The 19,096-nt window shown below is 30.0% G+C and overlaps 2 protein-coding genes across 3 annotated transcripts; both read left to right on the top strand.

Annotated features, from left to right (window-relative positions):
- Positions 1 to 10,299: 10,299 nt before the first annotated feature.
- LOC116774286 (uncharacterized) lies at positions 10,300 to 13,706 on the top strand. The gene is made up of 7 exons (XM_032666968.2): positions 10,300 to 10,458; positions 10,924 to 11,084; positions 11,179 to 11,854; positions 11,948 to 12,118; positions 12,300 to 12,468; positions 12,910 to 13,106; positions 13,204 to 13,706. Exons 1-7 carry the CDS (start codon positions 10,383 to 10,385, stop codon positions 13,593 to 13,595), a joined length of 1,842 nt encoding a protein of 613 aa, XP_032522859.2. The 5' UTR covers positions 10,300 to 10,382; the 3' UTR covers positions 13,596 to 13,706.
- A 620-nt stretch (positions 13,707 to 14,326) lies between these two features.
- Positions 14,327 to 18,291, top strand: LOC116774312 (D-beta-hydroxybutyrate dehydrogenase, mitochondrial). Of its 2 annotated transcripts, XM_032667010.2 has the most exons (7): positions 14,327 to 14,543; positions 15,469 to 15,525; positions 15,741 to 15,841; positions 16,762 to 16,908; positions 17,296 to 17,453; positions 17,708 to 17,873; positions 17,945 to 18,291. In XM_032667010.2, the coding sequence occupies exons 3-7, from the start codon at positions 15,742 to 15,744 to the stop codon at positions 18,280 to 18,282; spliced, it is 909 nt and encodes a 302-aa protein (XP_032522901.2). In that variant the 5' UTR covers positions 14,327 to 14,543; positions 15,469 to 15,525; position 15,741; the 3' UTR covers positions 18,283 to 18,291. The 2 variants fall into 2 exon arrangements, with proteins under 2 accessions (XP_032522901.2, XP_061377279.1); XM_061521295.1 differs by lacking the exon at positions 14,327 to 14,543 and having other exon boundaries at positions 15,068 to 15,525.
- Positions 18,292 to 19,096: the final 805 nt, after the last annotated feature.

The following is a 19,096-nucleotide window of genomic DNA, read 5'->3' as shown; positions in this document are numbered from 1 at the left end:
TTTTACGATCGTAATACAGCTTTGAAATCAAGGAACAAGGATTTTCTTGAATGAAGCCTTAAAGAGCTTTTAAAAAAGTGTTAAATATGCATATTTTTATATCAGTTATTTAATATATAATAATATTTTAATATATATTTAACTATAAAGTGTTTGTTATGTATAAAAAACACTTAACAGTTTCCAATTTCAATTCAAATTAAGGCTTAGTTTTTAAGCTGTGTATCTAAATAATTGATAGATTAACAACCTGTAACTAAATTACTTCAAAGAGATGTATATAATTTATGCAAAAATTAAACTTAATTACTTAAAAACTTTTACTCTTCGTAAATGAACTATTAGTAACAACAACACTGTTGTTCATATTAAAGACGAGCTGACATTACATTTAAAAAAAAAACAAAGAGATAATGTCTTATGGCCGGGTGATTCCATTTAAAAATGTATACAACATTATAATAATAAAATATGATCTTAAAGTAGCAATTTATTTATATAGTTAAGGAAAAGATAAAAAAAGAAATACTTAATTGTTACTAAGTAGAATTATTGGATTTATAAAAAACCTGTAGCTGGATATATTTGACGTAAAAAACAATCTAACATGGTATAAGCAGTTTTGTTTTAAAATTACGGCAATGTAGAGTTTTAAAACGAGAATGTGACAAGCAGAATTAAATAACATTAGTTCGTTTGGCTTGTTTTGCAATTTTGCAGACCCAAGTGTAAAACAGGAATTGAATGGGTTATACTTTAAGCTGGGACGCTGAAAAGCGAAGTTGTTTGAAAAAGTTTTATGTATTACAACGGCTATCTGACTTTGGATTTATTTTACAGATTTTGATTTCAACAGAATATTAGAAGGGTTGATGTTAGTAAAAGTGTGATGTGCCTATTCTGTACATTTTTATGTTTGTGATTAAACTATTTAGAGCTACTTTCGTCTTTTGATTATTATTTCTAGTTCGTATTTCTTCAAGTTTTTGACATAAGTAAAAGACTGCTTCTAATGAAATAAAAAAGCATTAAAACAAACTCCTCTTCATGAAAATTCATACGTATTTAGTTTTCTTTGACAAATATAGATTATACCTTATCATTTATTATAAGTCAACCATACATTACCATAAATTACGAAAAATTACATATACCACGTTATATCTTTGAGTTGAAAAGTAAAATTCTAATATTAAATCTCAAACACATGTAACTTTTATAAAAAATAAAAACAAAAATATTATAAAACTTAACAATAACCCGGTAGGAATGGTTAGAAAAATGAATAACTTGTCCTAAGTTATATTGGTTTTATGAACATCGACCTTTAATATTCTCATGTCGTAGAAGCCAAAGGCAAACTCTATATAAAATTGTTATATTTTGTTAGCAAGAGGGGAAAATCTCTTTAGTGCAAAAGGCGAAACGTGGGCTAGAAAGGAAATGATATTCTGAACAGATTATGTAGCTAATTTCCCGCCACAAACACGTGCTATTTCCTTTCGTTTACTTTAAAATGAACATAAAACACATTAATTGAAACTGTTTGATTCGTTTTAAATTGAAAATAGAATGTGATTTGTTCTGGATTACTTAAACCTCGTTTTTGTTTATGTCCTGTTGCCGTTTTATGGGTACTTTAACGATTATTTCAATTGACTGGGATTTTGCCCTTTTTCATCGTTATTCATTTGGTATATTTAAAACATTTTAAAAACATTTCTAAATTATAAATTACCGCTCCCCAAATATATAAATCTACGTCTTTTAAATAAAATTAAAGTAAATTATAAACATCCTTTCCTCATTAAATATATGCCACAGTAAAATATTGCTACATCACATAAGAGAGATTCCATGGGGTGTCTAGGAACTTAAAACAATTCGCTTAGAATTTTGAACCTCTTTGATGAATGTTTCGAATTTTGCGAACGTTTCTGTTCATTCGATCTTCTATAAATTGCATTAAACAAGCAGCAATAACGTAGAAACACGGAAATAAAAAGGGAAATAAACATTTGCATTAAGTATTCTATTGATAAGAGATTAAGTCTTTATTTTTTTTATAGTTTTTAACAAATATCAAGTTCAAAAGCTTTCTAATAGCGAAACATTTTTATATAAAATAAAAACTTTGTATGGAGTATGTAGCTGGTTCATTCTAAATTCATCTTCGTTATTCATTTCAGAATAATCTCACTGAAACTATTAAGAAAAGCGTCTAGTGAAAAAGTAGTTTAAAATCGCTTTCCACTTAACATGAATAGTGGATAACGATGTCCGAGCTGTGCAGAAAATTACAGGCTAGTTCAAAGTTCAAGCGTCCCTAGAGAATCTTCAATTTAAATATGGGGATACCAGAATTATATTAAATATTATATCTGATAGTAAACGTTGAACTTTCTTAACACTGAACGAAATTTTCCCAAAGTAATAATAAGCATTCTCATAAAATAAAACGTAAATTTAACTTTGATAAATAAAAATTGACCCTTGAAAATTCTCTAGTTCAATATGCAGTATAAATCAAAGTTTCGAGAAATACTTCACCGTACAAAATTACACTTTCAAAGGTAGAAAGTTTTGATTACCATGTGGCGCAAATACGCTAATGTATCACAAACTTGTTTACGTCAAGTAAAATCAAAAGTTAGTTCCTAGCTGATGTATAACTATTTTACAACGTGATAAATAGTTCTGGAACAGTGATATTATATTCAGGAACGTCTACTACCTCCCCTTGTCGATAAATTTTACATGAAGACATACACCTCTACACTATTATGAATTTCTGTCGGTAAAGTATGTAACAAAGAGCTCAATAGGGACTTAGACTGCGGTTATTAATACTCCTATGTGAATTTACTAATGTGTAATATGTTCATATTACACTGAAGTTCAATACATGACTGCAGTAGCTGAATGTATATTAATACATAGCACTGAGTATGGTTTCTACATATTTCGTTTCATTAAATGAAAGCTCTTATTAAAATATCGAGATATAACAAACTTGTTTGGTGATCAATTATAACTTTAAATGTATTTTTTTCTTCTAATATAACTTAGAAGTATTTTATCTAAACAAGCCAATAGAAAGCAATAAAAATGATTTACGATAAGACAAAATAATACTGATTTAAATGATCTTTTTGATGTATTTTTATGTATGTAAATGGAAGGGATATGAAATCATTAACTCAAGCTATTTTGAATACGTAGAAAAAGGTATCCCCTTTAATATTCCATCGGCAGAACAGTATCAAGTTAATATCTCAGGAGATAATGTTTTGAACTCTGTTCAAAAGTGCATTGCATAGATCGTTTACGAGTCGACACTGTGAATACAGGGGGTAACGAGTGGATTGACTTCAACCTGCATAATCTCTGGGGAATACGTGTACACAGTACAGCGCCATCCTTGCTGTCTAGATTGGAGACATCGAGTATGCATTAAATAAATATTTCTATACATTACTAAAAATTAGGAATCTTCTCTTTAAATATATTTTTTTGTAAGAACTAATTTTCGTTGCATACATATATTCAGTTAATTTACCTAAGGGTAATAGTAAAATGTAAGAAACCTTTAGTTGTAAACTACATTCTTTAATCATTCTTATAGCTTCTATTTTTATTTACTTTCATTTAAATTCAATTTAAATTTGATTAATTAATTATCCACTATCAAGAGCCCAGCCCTTATCAATATAATTAAAGAATACGTCTGGTCTATCTGACCTAAAGCAATATTGAGTCATTCAGACAACTTCTTAAATTTTACGATTCTTGGATTCAAAATACTGAACTGTCATTTTGAGACGAATTGTTTTGTAGTTATATTACGTTTCTTTCAAAAACGTTAAATGAAAACTTTATAGAAGCAATAGCAAAACATAATGAAAAACATAAGATTAGAAAATATTTATAACGTTATTATTATAAAAGATATCTTGAAAGTCCATTAAACACATTACCTGTCCGAAGCGTGGCACGTAGTGTAGAGCTGAGGTGACATAAATCTACGAAGGTATTCCCAGAAACCCAAGAGACTTACGACTGAGACCCCTTTATTTTCTAAACAGCAATATAGATAAGTAAACAATAAAGAACCGAGCTTTTTTTATCACATCAAATTACTTACACATTATTCCACCTGCGCTTTTATAAACTCAACGAACCTTTCTTAAATGGTTACCCTTTGTTTAATTTAGTGAAGGTATAACTTAGTTTATTCTCAGATATTGCATTGACGCTTTTATTTCTGTGAAATATTTTATGGTAAAATGATTTACTTAATTTTTTTAAGGGTAATTAAAAAAGGTCATAGTTTAAGCAGTTCGACGTAGGGTATTGGATTATATGGCAAAGAATATCAAATGTTTATTAATATTATTTACTATATTAGTAAATACCATGGTATGTTTTCCATTTTATATAATTAGATTCTCACCTTGTTTCCTCCACGTTTCCCCTAACAACACGAAAAATAAACGCATAATGTTTTATTACTAACTTTTTACAACCGCGAGAAGAAATAATCTTCTTTATTTACTGCAGGACGAAAACAAAAGAGATTGAAGGAAACAGTTATTAAATTGAGGTAGCTGTAATACTTAAGTTTCACACAGTTTCAGTGCTAACAGTGTGTTTTGAAATGACATAATTTTTGGTTGAACTGAAAAAGAGCATGCCGCCTTTAGCTTTGAGGTTTGACCTCATTTACATTTTAGGTAATAACGAACCCTGGAATAGATTTACAACACTTGGTTAACATTAATCTTAGACATCTCCGTTAACCTCTATATATCTTATGTTTTTACTGTTAAAAAACGACATTATGCAAATTTAAGTTTATACACAATTAAAAAAAAAAAGAAAATATATACATGTATGTAAGTAAAAAATATTATACGGAGCTACTCTCTGTCACTCCATCATTTTGAGGACGTTTAATTTTGCAGGTTTCAAAAAAGGGTTGCTAAAAATTTTACGCTTAAGAACCTTGCTCGCTAGTCAAAAGATCATTGTACTGACGATTGTGCCACATGAAACGAGAGAGCAAAAGGCAACAGCAAAACATGACCGTGCTATAGCACGACTCTTTCAGAACGTTTGAATAGAGGAGTGTTTCAAATTACGACCCGGGATTTATTGTGTGTGAAAATATTCGCCAGTGTAATTTGAAGAGGAAGTGTGTATAATAAAGTTAAAATAGCTGTATGAATTTATAGTACACATATATTTGACTTAAAAACCCAGTAATCGTGGCCTTGAAATTAACATTTCGTATTTAACCCTACATGGTTAGAAAGCTCTAAAAGAATGTAAAAGTTATATTTTTTTGGTTTAGCACTTACTCTTTTTTTAAGTATAAATTATTGCTTCCTTCCTTTTTAATTTCGCACGCTCCCATGTGTTTCTGACACGTAGACAGTTTATATTTACTATGGCGAAACATTACAAGTACTATTTGATCACATTCGAACAACTAATGAAATTTTCAATAGTTGGAAGTATTTTTCCATACAATAAATAGGATTACAATACAGATAACTTTTTCGTCACTTTTTAAGGATGACGTAGAAAATATTAGTAACCGTCTTCTCTGCCCATGTTATTTCTCATTTCCATTTATTTAATTTTTATTTTAAGCACATTAAATAAAAAAAAATATTTAACAAAATGCGTTAAAATTTATTTTTTAAGAAATATCATCGGTATGAAATATTAAAAGAACTTATAACAAAATCAATAAATAGTTGAAAAACATACTATTGAAAGAAGTCTAAATGAAGATAATTCGGCCATTCTTTCTTATAACAAGTACCTACACAGCCAACACGCATATGACAAAATTAGTGCAATTTTATGATTATGTAAATTTTTACAACCTATTTTAAAAATATATATTATAAAGAAATCTATTGTTTCGACTCTGAATTGTTTTAAGGGTGAACTAAATTCTGCTGTCGGAAAAACGTTAACTCGTCCCTTCAATTAGAATTCTCAAGTCGGTACTTTTTCTTATTTTCCTTTTCGGATTGCTTATTATGTTCATTTCCTCCAACTTTCATCTCCGAACACTTTAATCCTGTTACCCTTCATAAGCGTTATGACTACATAATAAAACAAATACGATTGACATCAATTACATCAATAATTTATAATAACTATATACATATATTAATGATTTTTGTTTCCCTTATATTTTTTACCAAAAAGTTCAAACTCGATTTTACGTAATTACAAAGTATAAAAGTAATAACAAAATTAAAAAATTAAGAACAAACCGGGTTGCTCATTGTTCACGCTTCAAGATAATGAGATCTGAGACTTTTGCGAATATTGATTTAAATGAAACTAACATTTTCGGATCACTACGCGTATTTTATTATTTTTAAAAACAACATACTCCAGACGAGATGTCTGCCCGTGGTCACGGTTGCTGCAAAGTAACCGAAACGTAGGAAGTATGTCATTTTTAAAAATAATAAAATATGCGTAGTAATCCTAAAATACTAGTTTCATTTATATGTATTATTCATTTATATTTTTATAAGCATCAGAAAAGTTGCTGATAATCTGATTATAAAATAATAATAATCATTTTTCTTTATTTAAAAAAAAATCTGAAGAGAAAAGTTGACGCCATTGAAAATCTGAATATCAAATCTCAAATTCGTTGACCTCATTTTTTAAGCTATACAAAATTTTATCTAAGTAAAATTTTACACCTTATTTTATGATTAAGTAATCAGACTCTCTTTTCAAAAGTGACTTGTGGGTATAAAATTACCAGCAATGCCTTTAGTATGGTATCTTTAATATTTTTTCAAGATTCATTAAAAATACGGCTTCAACATGATAGGTGTAAGACAGAAATAGGAGCTCCAGAATTTTGTTTATTATTTCAATAATAGTGTATCTAATAGCTTGTTACGTACGCGCTACATATTATAAAATAAATGAACATCGCCGGGGTAACATCGTTGTATAGATAAAATATCATATAACAAGTGACGCCGCTGACTCCGCGGAACCAACACCAAGCCGTGTGAACCAGAAGATTCCTGATACCACACAAGCTATGGAATGGCATTGCTATCCTAACATCGGGGCAATCATGTAGTCCTAGGTATAGGTTATAAGTTTTAATATGTATTTTTTTATTATAATATACATATAAGTAAGTTTCGTAGTTTTCCTGGAACCTCCGGTTGCCACCTTATATAATTAGCTAATAAATAATTATAATGTTTGCTGTTTTATTAAATAAAACTTCAAATATATTCGATAGTTTCCCATACCAAAACATTCTTTAATTTCCGATGAATATGTTGAGCTTCCTGTAGTTATAGTAGGTATGCAATTATTTCCTTATCTTAAGATGTTCGTTTATATTAGTAGGATGGTTTTGATTGCGGTCCACTGGCCTTGCGCTCGTAAACCGGGAAACTTCTCCATGAATAACGGTGTAATTTAGGGCCTCGCTCGTAACCCTTATAGCTAAACGTCCTATATACTTACATTGAATAATTTGAGATTCCATAAGTTGGAATCACTTTTAAGAACACGCGAATAAACAATGTCTTAAATTCATTGGCATGTCATTAGAATATCATTAAAAAGCAACCAACTTTATTCGCAAGAAATATTTGCCACACCGTACAAAACCAACAGATTTTTTTATAAAACTGTTGATATAAACATATGTATCTACAATAGTAAGATAAAGATGCTTCTTGTCTGAAATCAATAACAAATAAAGTTAAACTGCGATAACCAAACGTAAGGTATCTACAAAGTGGAAGGTAATTCGTACACCTTCTATAATCAATCAGAACGAATCTAGAGAGAAGAATTTATAAAAACACGTAAACTTTGATTTCTTTTTAAATTTTATTTCTATAAATTTAGCATTCTACTTTTTATCATCTCTTTGACCACTTTTTTTACCATCCCATTATAATTATGCGCATAAAGGGAACAAATTTGCTCGTACAAAACTTAGCGATCAATTTGAATTTCAATGTTGGATCTGTTGCAACATTTGTTACACTCCTAGTTTTTGAACGGCTGTGACTACATTAAACATGATGAAATTCATATAAATGTCCCTTTATCCAAGTTAAACAAAAAAAAAACGCAAAATTCGTCATGATGTATAAAGTTTTTCACATATAAGACATTAATAGTTTTAAATGAAAGATGAAAATCCTGTTTAAGCAACTTACACTAAACGCTTTTAAGTTTAACTATACATATTTGGAAAGAAAGAGGAATTTAGTACGGATGATGAAAATTAGGCTGCTTCCGCTATGAGACAAATCAGTTTAGTTCCGCTACAGTAAATCCCGGTGAGAATTCTCTATTACCCTTTAAATTTTTGACTAAATCAGACGAAATTATATGTTAGTTTTAGTTGGTATTTATGTTGGTATTACGTCACTCTTTTTATTAACATACGTATATTATAATTATTCTAAGTCAAGCATGTCTCAACATATACAGTAAGTAGAACAGGAGAGCCATTTTGGACGTAGAGGGAAAAGGGGCTTTAAAATCTTAAAAGGTGCACGTTGTGTGTAAAGTCGGCATAGGCCTACTAAAACGTCGTTTCTAAATCCAAGACGGTATACCACTAATGTGTTTCTAAGTATATATTTATAATTATATTATCTAATAATTTCTGCCTAAACCTGCCTTACATTAGATCTTATTTGAAAAAAATCGTAGTTACTTTGCAGCAAATGTTAGTATTTCGAAACATTTTAGATAGGTATATTACATACTCAGACATTGTATTAAATAAATATATTGAGTGCATTATATTATAGTTTATTAATAGTAAGCACATTAGTAGAATAAAACAATTAAGAGTGTATTTTCCCTAAATGTTGACATTTTTAAATACTATATTTTTAAAGTATTTTGTTATAAGAATTATTACATAATTTTGTAACTGTAAGAAAAATAGTGCTTTTTTACATACACTACATCGCATAAAAGTTATAAACTAAAAGTCGATTGCAAAAATTTCATTTCAAAATGCAATTAAAACTTACTTATTTACCATCAATCTACACAAAAGTAACAGCGATACGTAAAAGGAAGTTAGTAGAGAGCCTAATAGCAACTTGTTACCGGTACAAACGATTCAATCGATCAAACTCGCTGTGTCAACCAACTGAACATGTCCTCCTAATTGATTTTTTGACTCTGCGTGGACGCCGACTCCGCTTCTGTTTCCAAATGCGACTGACCAATTAATGAACACAGGTTTGCAATTCGCTTTGAGAATTTCGAAAACTAGCCGTGCTGATTTACATACGAATTGAGTTTCAAACTTTGACTGAAGATTACATTAGTTATTTATGAACTTTGTTTTAAATAAAAGAATTAGTAGATAAAAATAAGTTTTCTAATAAAATTGGGTCAAAATTATTATTAGTCATTGAATCAGTTACAAAATATAAATGGAAGATGAATCAAGTATAAATAATCAAAACTAACCCCCTTCAAGCAAAATAAAAATTCATCGTCTAGAACACCAACATATGCAAATACGAAAAGATCATCCTAAAACATTAAAAGGATATGTGATTGAAGAATTTTCTGGAGATAACGATGTCTGTACAAAGAACGGTCCCTAAATTATTGGTGAATTCGATAGTATTGTTAAATTATCCATCGAAAAAATTAACAAATATGTTCATATATGAAGAAGTTTTGAACCAACATATATATGTATGAATAGTAAACCAATGTACATTTTTAAATACATTGTACAGCACACATAAAATTGCCTCCTTTAAGTTGATTAATACTAAGTCTGGTTGAGATAAACAAGTAAAATAATATAAATCAAAACCCCATAAAGTCTCTGAATAAGTAATTGCATATCGGATTACTCGTTTAGAGGACTTTTACGTCGGACACCTCTGAAAAGAATGTAAAATGAAATAAAATTCTGCATAGCAATGATGTTAAAATATAGAAGTTTTCTTTAAGTTTTCCCCACATTATTAAAATTTATAACAATTATCCTTAAAATATCCAGGTAAATGGTAATCAATGTCATCACGACGATTCTTGGACTTCCATTGTTACATTGTGATATGAATTAATAAAAGGAATTTTTCCTAATTATTGGATACTTATCTCAAACGTCACATTGGTATTCTAATGGACTCAATATAAATGACAGCTACGTCATGCAATTAGTGGCAAATACCCACAGATTTTCTTCATCAATTAACAATTACTTAGGCATTTGTTAATGTCCAATGATAAAGTAGTCTTAAGTCAGGAGGGATCAGGGATGAACGTAAAAAATATTACTGAAAGACGTTTGTGTGATGTTACATTAATCATTTGCAATGAGGAACCAAAGTCTGTGTGTCACCTTCATTCTTTTTTGGATGAACATTGTGTTTATTGGCGCTGTACGAAAAGGTATTTATCTTAAAACTTTTAAGTGCTCCAGAGCTCCTTTTACTTAAAAAAAAAACATTGGTTCTATTCTCGCTATTTGAATTGTTTGCTCTTTTAAACCAAAGTACAATAGATGAGAAGGGAGCCTTAGAAACAGGATCACTTAACAAATTAAATGGATTTCATAGAATAAAGTGAATATTATTGAACATTGTATATTGAAGAAAACTGTTAAGACCTAACTATTTTTAAATTAAATTACATGACCAATTTTACTGTTAAAAATATAACTGATCAAACAGGAATTACTAGTTATAACGAAGAATATTTTACAAAATTTGTTTTATATCATTACACCTTATATTCTACATTAATTTTTAATTTGTAAGGTAATTTACAACATTATATATAAAATCTAGAATATTCTTTAGCAATAATTTCTTTTTATTTAATATAAATAATTATATTATTTATTTGTAATTTCAGATATTTGTGACAAATGTGTCCGTATTTCTGATTGCCCAGCCTTTGCGAAAATGAATTCCCGACAACAACAGGCATGGCTTCAACAATTTCCTTGTAAAGGCCCAAGTGATAGCGAAAGACCCTCGATTTTTGGATTCTCACCCGTTGCGAAAGGAGACTATGTAAAAAAACAAACACCTATTTTTTTATACGATTATTGTTTTCTTTTATTATTATTCACATGTTATGGTATTGTATTCTTTTATATTTTTTTAGGTATGTTGTCCAAATTCTAATATTTGGGGAATAGATAATGGGTACCAAAACCAACATCAGAAGCCTGTTCCAATAAGACCTAATGAAAGGGGACATCGTAACTATCAAAGTCCTGATTTTAATAATCCAGGTGCATTTACTGGACAGCAAAACAGTTTACCAGGAAATCCTGATTTTGAAAATGGTATGGGAGTTGATACAAAAATACCCCATCCATTTGGAAAACATCCAGGAACTTTTGGTGGAGACTTTAATGGAAACCCACAAAATGGACAAAATAATCAAGGCATATTTGACAATATGCCAAATTTAAATCTTCCGCAATTCCCTAACAATGGAAATAACTTTGGTGGCCAACCGCAAAACGGGCAATATCCAAATAATAATCAGTTTCTCAATAGTAATTTCCCAAATAGTCAATTTCCAAATGGTCAATATCCAAGTTATCAATTTCCAAGCAGTCAATCTCCAAACAGCCATTTTCCGAATAATCAGTTCCCAAATGATCAATTTCCTAGCCTTTCCGGACAAACACAATATCCCAATAGTGGGGAACAGAATAGCGGGATTTTCAATCAAGGTGGATACCAACAATGTCCGTCTCATACAAACATGATTCCAGATCCTTCTGCAGGTTGTTGCGGAAAAGATGACTCTGATTCTGTAAGAATAACAGGTAAGTGTATGAAAATCACTAGGAATGTCTCTTAACTGCTTCTGCCTTTTCATTTTTCTATCTTTTATTTATTCATCCTTTCTTTTTGCACAGATTTACAAAAAGTCCTTAGCATGTATGCACCTGATAACTCCAATAGATATCCAAGGCCTAACTATTCTCCACGCCAAAAACCGCAAAGATATCCATACTATCAAAATAGGCAAAAACGATCCTTTGATCAAAATAACACATCGGATGATAGTCTAGAAGATAGAATAGCAGGTAAGAGTTAGACTTTATCACAAATTGTAGTTTAAAAGTAATAACATTCTTATAAGGTTCCTTAAATGCACAACCTAAATTTTCTTATCTTTATCTATAACATGATTATATATTTATTACATTGTATATTAAGACAACGTTATGATAAAAACACATTCTGATAAGTACTTTATTCATTAAGGTGGAAAAGAAACCGAATTAGATCAGTTTCCATGGACTGCTCTATTGAAGGTAACCTTCGATTACGGTAACAGAGAAGCTGCTTTTAGTTGCGGTGGTTCTCTGATAAGCCAACGATTTATCCTAACTGCTGGTCACTGCGTTTATGAATCTGGAGCAAAAGTCTCAAGGTAATTAAATTTTAATAAAAATAGCTTATAAATCTTGATTAATTAACAAGTAATAGGCTCCTCAGCAATTATCTTATCTCACCCCTACCAATAGTTCATTGAAATGTTAATATTATACACACAAAAGTTGTACTTATGTTTGAATTTATTTCTCACTTATCTTTAGAAAAATTTTAAAACTCTTTCAAAATAAAAATAATTAGACAGAAAATATTATAAATGTATTATTTCATTCTTCTTTGTTACATATTAAATATATCATTAGCCGCCAAACGAATTCGCAGACTTCATATTTCATATTTTATCAAATTTGTTGATTTTGTTCATGCATAGTACTTGAACGTGGAGATTATCTCTTTATAATAACTTATATGAAATTACTACTCTATTATAACGTCTTCGGAACTATTTGTAATATTAACAATACCTTTTAATTTCTAGCGTTGAAATTACACTAGCTGAGTATGACAAAAGAACATTTCCCAAAGACTGCATATCGGAAATGGGCGGAAGGCGAGAATGTATTGAAAATATAAGAATGTATTCGGAAAATATTATACATCATCCTGAATATGATGACGATCAGCTACATAATGATATTGCACTTATAAAAATTCGTGGATATGCTCCCTATACGCGTAAGAATCCCATAACCCTATACATAACCCTATACATAACATAAACTCGCAACAAAAGATAATAAATGGTAGTATTAATTTCTAATTAAACTTCCAGGTTTTATAAGGCCTATCTGTCTTCCGCCGTTAAATATCGATGACCCTGATTTATCAAACCTTCCCCTCTCTGTGGCGGGATGGGGTCGCAACGGTGCTTATGAAACTAATATCAAACAATCGACTGTAGTTCATTTGGTGCCCCATGACAAATGTTTGAAGTCATATCCTCAATTGACGGCTTCTCACCTATGTGCAGCCGGTCGCACCGGTGAAGATACTTGTAAAGGCGACTCAGGAGGTCCTTTGATGATGTTATATCGAGGAAATTATTATATTATTGGTGTTGTTAGTGGCAAAAGAGCTGACAGTCCATGTGGAACGTCAGTACCTTCACTTTACACAAATGTCTATCAATATGTACCTTGGATAACAAGTAATTTAAGAAATTGAACTTAAAATTTATTATTATAGATTTTTATCACTGTTGTAAGATAATTTCGTTTTATTATAAAACTGTATTTAAAATGTAACTGACAATTTATAAGGAAATTAAACATAAGACTTTCATCAAGTGTATTTAATGAGCCATTATACAAACAATCCCTAGAACAGAACCCGCAGGGAATAAATAAAATTATAAACGCCTATAATAAGTACATTTCAGTTTGAAATATAAACCAATTCCAAAGTTGTTAGAAATTCAAATTAGTTATGGGTTTTAAACACTAAATTATGTTAACAGCTGGCTAACAGTAATGGTAATATGAATTCGGCTTGTTTACTTTAATTGAAATACACCACTCGAACACAAACTCAGAATGGTCAATATTATGGAAAGAATAATAATTAATTGTTATACAAAAACAGTAACAGGCTCAACATGAGAACAATATGTTAAAATTTAAATTTACCGTAACTAAACACTTTTATTATTGTACTGAAGGTAAGTAAAAGTTGAGAACATTAGGGTTTACATTGTATATGTACATGTAAAATTTTTAATAACTATTAGTATAATCGCATATATATTAAATTCTTAGATTAAATTTATTAAGTAACTTAGTTAATAGAAAATTAAGTAACGACATCAATTTGAAAGTCATTAACAATAAAGATAATTTCACAATCTTAAATATGTCATTAAAATCTGTGACATTTGAACCACAAGGTCTCCAACTTCCGGACAATACATTGGAACACTTAAATGAGCAAACACTATTATCGGAAGGTGGCCGGGGGCGAGTAGATTTCCCTTGAGAGTCCTTGTCTTTAAAAGTGTTGTTCGAATGACCGCTGTTCTGGAAACCGTCCTTAAATCATACCAGCAAAAGACAAAACGAAGATCTTATATAAGTTATTACTGAGAATCAAAGCATTATATTTTCCACAATTTTTACCGTACGTACATGAAAATTTATTATTTCAAACTTTAAAAAATCGAATTGATACGTTCCATTTGATGTTATTATACAAAATCTATAAAAAATGTTCATATGAAATGAATGTTTGAAATAAAAACGACGCGGTAAATATCCGCCGTGTCACAATTAGTGTGTATCCCGTTGGGGACGTGTTTTGTTGTTTGATATTGGAAGCATCCCCACTGAGCCATTAAAAAACGAATTTCGAACCGATTCATCACTGCTATAGGCAATGCACATACCGCTTAGCTATAAACCTAAATTTAAAAATACGTTTATAATTTGTCACATTTATTATTTATTTTTTTATTAAAAATCTTAACCAGAAATCTACTTTGTATATTAAAATTCATGACCTCATTCTAACTTGTTTCATTTAAAAAAATAAACTTTTCCACGAGCATAGATACAAAACTCTTGATACCAGACTATTTAGGGTAATTACTTTTCCAGTTGGATAACTATAACTGGGACGGATAGTGTCATTTGCGGTGTATTTTCCGAAACACTTTTAGCGATGGATTCGATCCTCGGTGAAGTGAAGCAGAAATACAAGATTGTTTCCGTTCCATAGGTCTAATCTCTCAGTTGGGTATTCGTGCTGAAATGATCCTCTTTTATTGGCATCTCTTTGGTCGTTCGATATTCACATTTAACTTAAGTAATTTTAATACTAGAAATAATAATGTATGCTTTATTTTTCAAATAAATTATTATTTTTTATCGAAGATGAGTGAAAATTATAAGGGGCACGTATTTGATTATGTTAATACAAAAAGACACCAATTTCTTTCGTATCAAATTTCATTTTTAACACGACAAAACGCAATTCGAACATAAAATTCTTCATAAATATGCGATGAAATCCGAAACCTATTTCATATGCAACGCGTCGGTTGAAGATCTACAAAACGGTCACTACATCTCGGACTTCATAAATAGACTGACATAAAACAAAGGTGAGCTTAAACTTGTTTTGTACTTGAAAATAATGAAGTAAATAACTGCAGTTGCTAGTTGAAATTTATTCACGACTGTTTATTTTATATTTATAACATAAAATGAAAGTGCTTATGCTAATTTAAATACCTTTTAAACATATTAACACTAATTCCTAAAGTTTTTTTGAATGCAAATAGGTTTTTTTTGAAGTTATTGAGTGTTTCTATAACAGAATGTCGTGGACTAAGGTGGTAGCGATAACTGGTTGCGATAGTGGCCTGGGTTGGAGTATAGCTGCGCGTTCAGCGCGAGAGGGTTTCATTACTGTGGCTGGTATGTTAATTAGATAATAATTCTTATGCCTTAAATTACAATGACTTTTGTTATTTTCCATTTAAATTCGGTTGTTACGTCATGTCTCGGTAGAACGATACATTTATTAAGTTGTTTAATTTAATATTAAGTATTTTATTGAGGGTAAATAATATATCGTTAAAGCAAAATGTGAGAATTTTATATTACATTTGTTGATGTGAGTAAGTTTTGAGCCTGTTAAAATCATCATTTAATTATGGAAAAAAACAATAGTTCGGAGCCAGACAGATTTAATAATATTTTAATACTGAATGCACTACAATCTTTAATTTCCAAAATATTGTATAATAAGCACAAAAGCTATAATTGTTAATGATTAAATTATAAAAGATGGAAAGCATTTTTGTTGATATGTTTTCTTAAGTAAGCTTTATGTTATTCTTTCTCCGCAATAGGTAGGTACACCTAGCAATTGTACCTAATAATATAATGTAAAAGAAGTTTTTTTAAAGAAAAATAGTTACATAACTACTATACATATACACAGTTATTTTAGCAAAATGTAGCCTTATGCTCCATAGAGAGTACTTTAAATTTTCCAGACATATTGGATTTTTCAAATCAACAAAATGACCAGGTAGTAGCAATATGCTAGACACGGATAAACTAACCTACACCATAGCATACAATAAGAAACACTCTCGCTTAAAGTTTTGTTTACAACAAATTTCGTTGTAAAGAAGTAAATATACATAACATCAATTTAATAAACACTTTTGTATGCTTAGTCTAAGTTAACAGCATTCGAATACAAACGGAACTTTAAGAGTTTTTCTTCTATAAATCATAGCACATTATAATATTAACGTATTTATGTACCATGACTGATGACGACACAAACTTGGACTATGCATAATATTCAAACGTTTGTGTTTCAGGCATGTATAACGGTATTAACACAGAAGCAGCTAAGTCTCTGAACCGTCTTCGCGCTCATCCCCACAAGCTGGATATCACCGACGCCAGTAGTATACTAAGTTTTTACGATTATGTCAAGAAAATTTTGCATGATAACAATAACTATGGTAAGTGATAGTTAATTTTAATTAAAAACTTTACTATCAGCGATGGAAATTTCGTTAAATAAAAAAATAATATAAAAAGCTACTTAAAACTAAATTATTACCAGTTGAATATTAATAAAGCTAGAAGACAGTGTATAATCTTTTTATTTTTAAGAAATGCATTTTTTTTTAAAGTTCCCTGACCTCAATAGCATCAATAAACCTGTTGATAATAAAAAATTCTTTTACATTATATTTGGTAAAGAAACTATTCAGTTGAAGTTAAGAATCCAAAACTTTTTTATTGCTTAAAAATCTTGAAATAACTAAAATAATAGAATCATTTATATAAAACTGAATATTAATTAAATCTATCTAATAAATATATAACCAATACTCTTTTGATAGAATTATACGCAATTGTTAACAACGCGGGAGTTATGACTATTGGAGATTATGAGTGGCAAACACCAAAAATTATAGAAGATACAATTAACATCAACTTACTTGGAACTATGAATTTCACTTCAGCTTTCTTGCCAGATTTACGCAGGAACGCATTAAAGGTTGGCAATTTATTTATCATAAGTGAATGTCATCTGTCATCATGTCAGTAGATAGTTAGATACCTGTTATGCATGTGCATTACAGGTAGGTACTTTATTTACGTTACATAAACGTACATGAACAATAATAATAATTTATTTAAGTATATAGTTTCTTTAGAAAATAGCTATAACATTTGTCATTCTTTATTACAAATACATTTAATAGTTTATTTACGTTATACTTTCTGTTATTTTGTTTGTTACAATTTTAGAATAAAAACAACCCTCGTATAATCAACGTAGCAAGTCATTGTGGCCTTCAACCATTACCTGGTTTCGGGCCGTACAGCGCAAGTAAAGCTGGTTTACTCGCCTGGAGTAAAGCGTTACGTCTTGAACACATGAACATGGGGTTAAAAGTTGTTTCATTCATACCAGGTATGATAAACAGATAAACGAATAACAGAATTAAAAAACTCGGTACCACATCATTTTATTTTTCATTTAAGGTGGTTTCGTTGGTGCCAGTAATCTTATGACGAACCAGTATTCAAACGCAAATGCTATGGTGGAACATCTGACCGAAGAACAAAAATCGCTTTACGAAACAAAAATTCGTAGATTAAATGATTATTTAAAACTTGCTTCGAATAATTCAAGATTTGATTCCTTAAAAGATGAAAATATAATTGAAACATTTATGATGGCTCTAACTGATGAAAATCCTAAGACAATGTACAAAGTTGAATCGTGGCGTTACAAACTTTATTATAATTTGTTTAAGTTTCCTCTGCCGGATAAATCTTACAGATGGTTGATTAATAAATTTCTGGACTTCCCAAAATAAACAATTGAACACGAAGAATAAAATGTTATTTATTTTTCCCATATTCATAAGTCCTAAATGTTTTTTTTAATTAAACAGTTTTCATCAGTCATCTCAGAGCTATGTCCTTTACATTAAGAAAAATTTTCCTTTAACTTTTCATTGTCCCTGGGACAACAATAAATTGGATTATACTACGGGTGCGCATGCAGATGTGTAATAGGGTTCCGAAATGTAATAAAAAAATTGAAGCGGGTTTAAATAAACTAAGTAAAAATATCATTTTTAGTCCCAAGAAGTATTCTGAGGCTTTCGTAGGTAAGGTTCATATTGGAATCACTATCGCAGGATCTTTTGTCAGAATGCTTCCGAAAATAACTAAGAAAATTCTTTATCAGAATAGAATTGGAAATGATGCAATAAGAATAAATCTAGATAGCTGAAACTAGTGATTGTAAAATACCAAATCGAGGAAAAGTCAACACAGTCATCTCAGGCAGATAAAAAAACGCTTTCGTGTCTTAATATATTACTGACTGAGTCATCTTCGCATACTTACACCCATTTGTTTACTTTATTCACATTGAAATCATTACTATTGGAGGATCAGTTTCCAAGGAGAGAAATTGTTCTTAAGTAAACTGGCCGATAAAAAATTGATTCACCAGCATATTAAGATTTTACCCGTCGTGAATACAGCAACGATAATGAATATAGCTACTTGTAGTCGCAGAATTGACATTCTTGTAGGTTAGATATGTCACGATCTGGTCGTAAAGAGTAATTTAGCCCAGTAAAACTATGTTTGGACTTCGTGTCTTTAATTGTGACAGGA

This window comes from Danaus plexippus, chromosome 8 (assembly GCF_018135715.1).
Source record: "Danaus plexippus chromosome 8, MEX_DaPlex, whole genome shotgun sequence".
NCBI classification, from domain to species: Eukaryota; Metazoa; Arthropoda; class Insecta; order Lepidoptera; family Nymphalidae; genus Danaus; species Danaus plexippus.
This window is presented reverse-complemented; position numbering and strand designations above follow the sequence as displayed.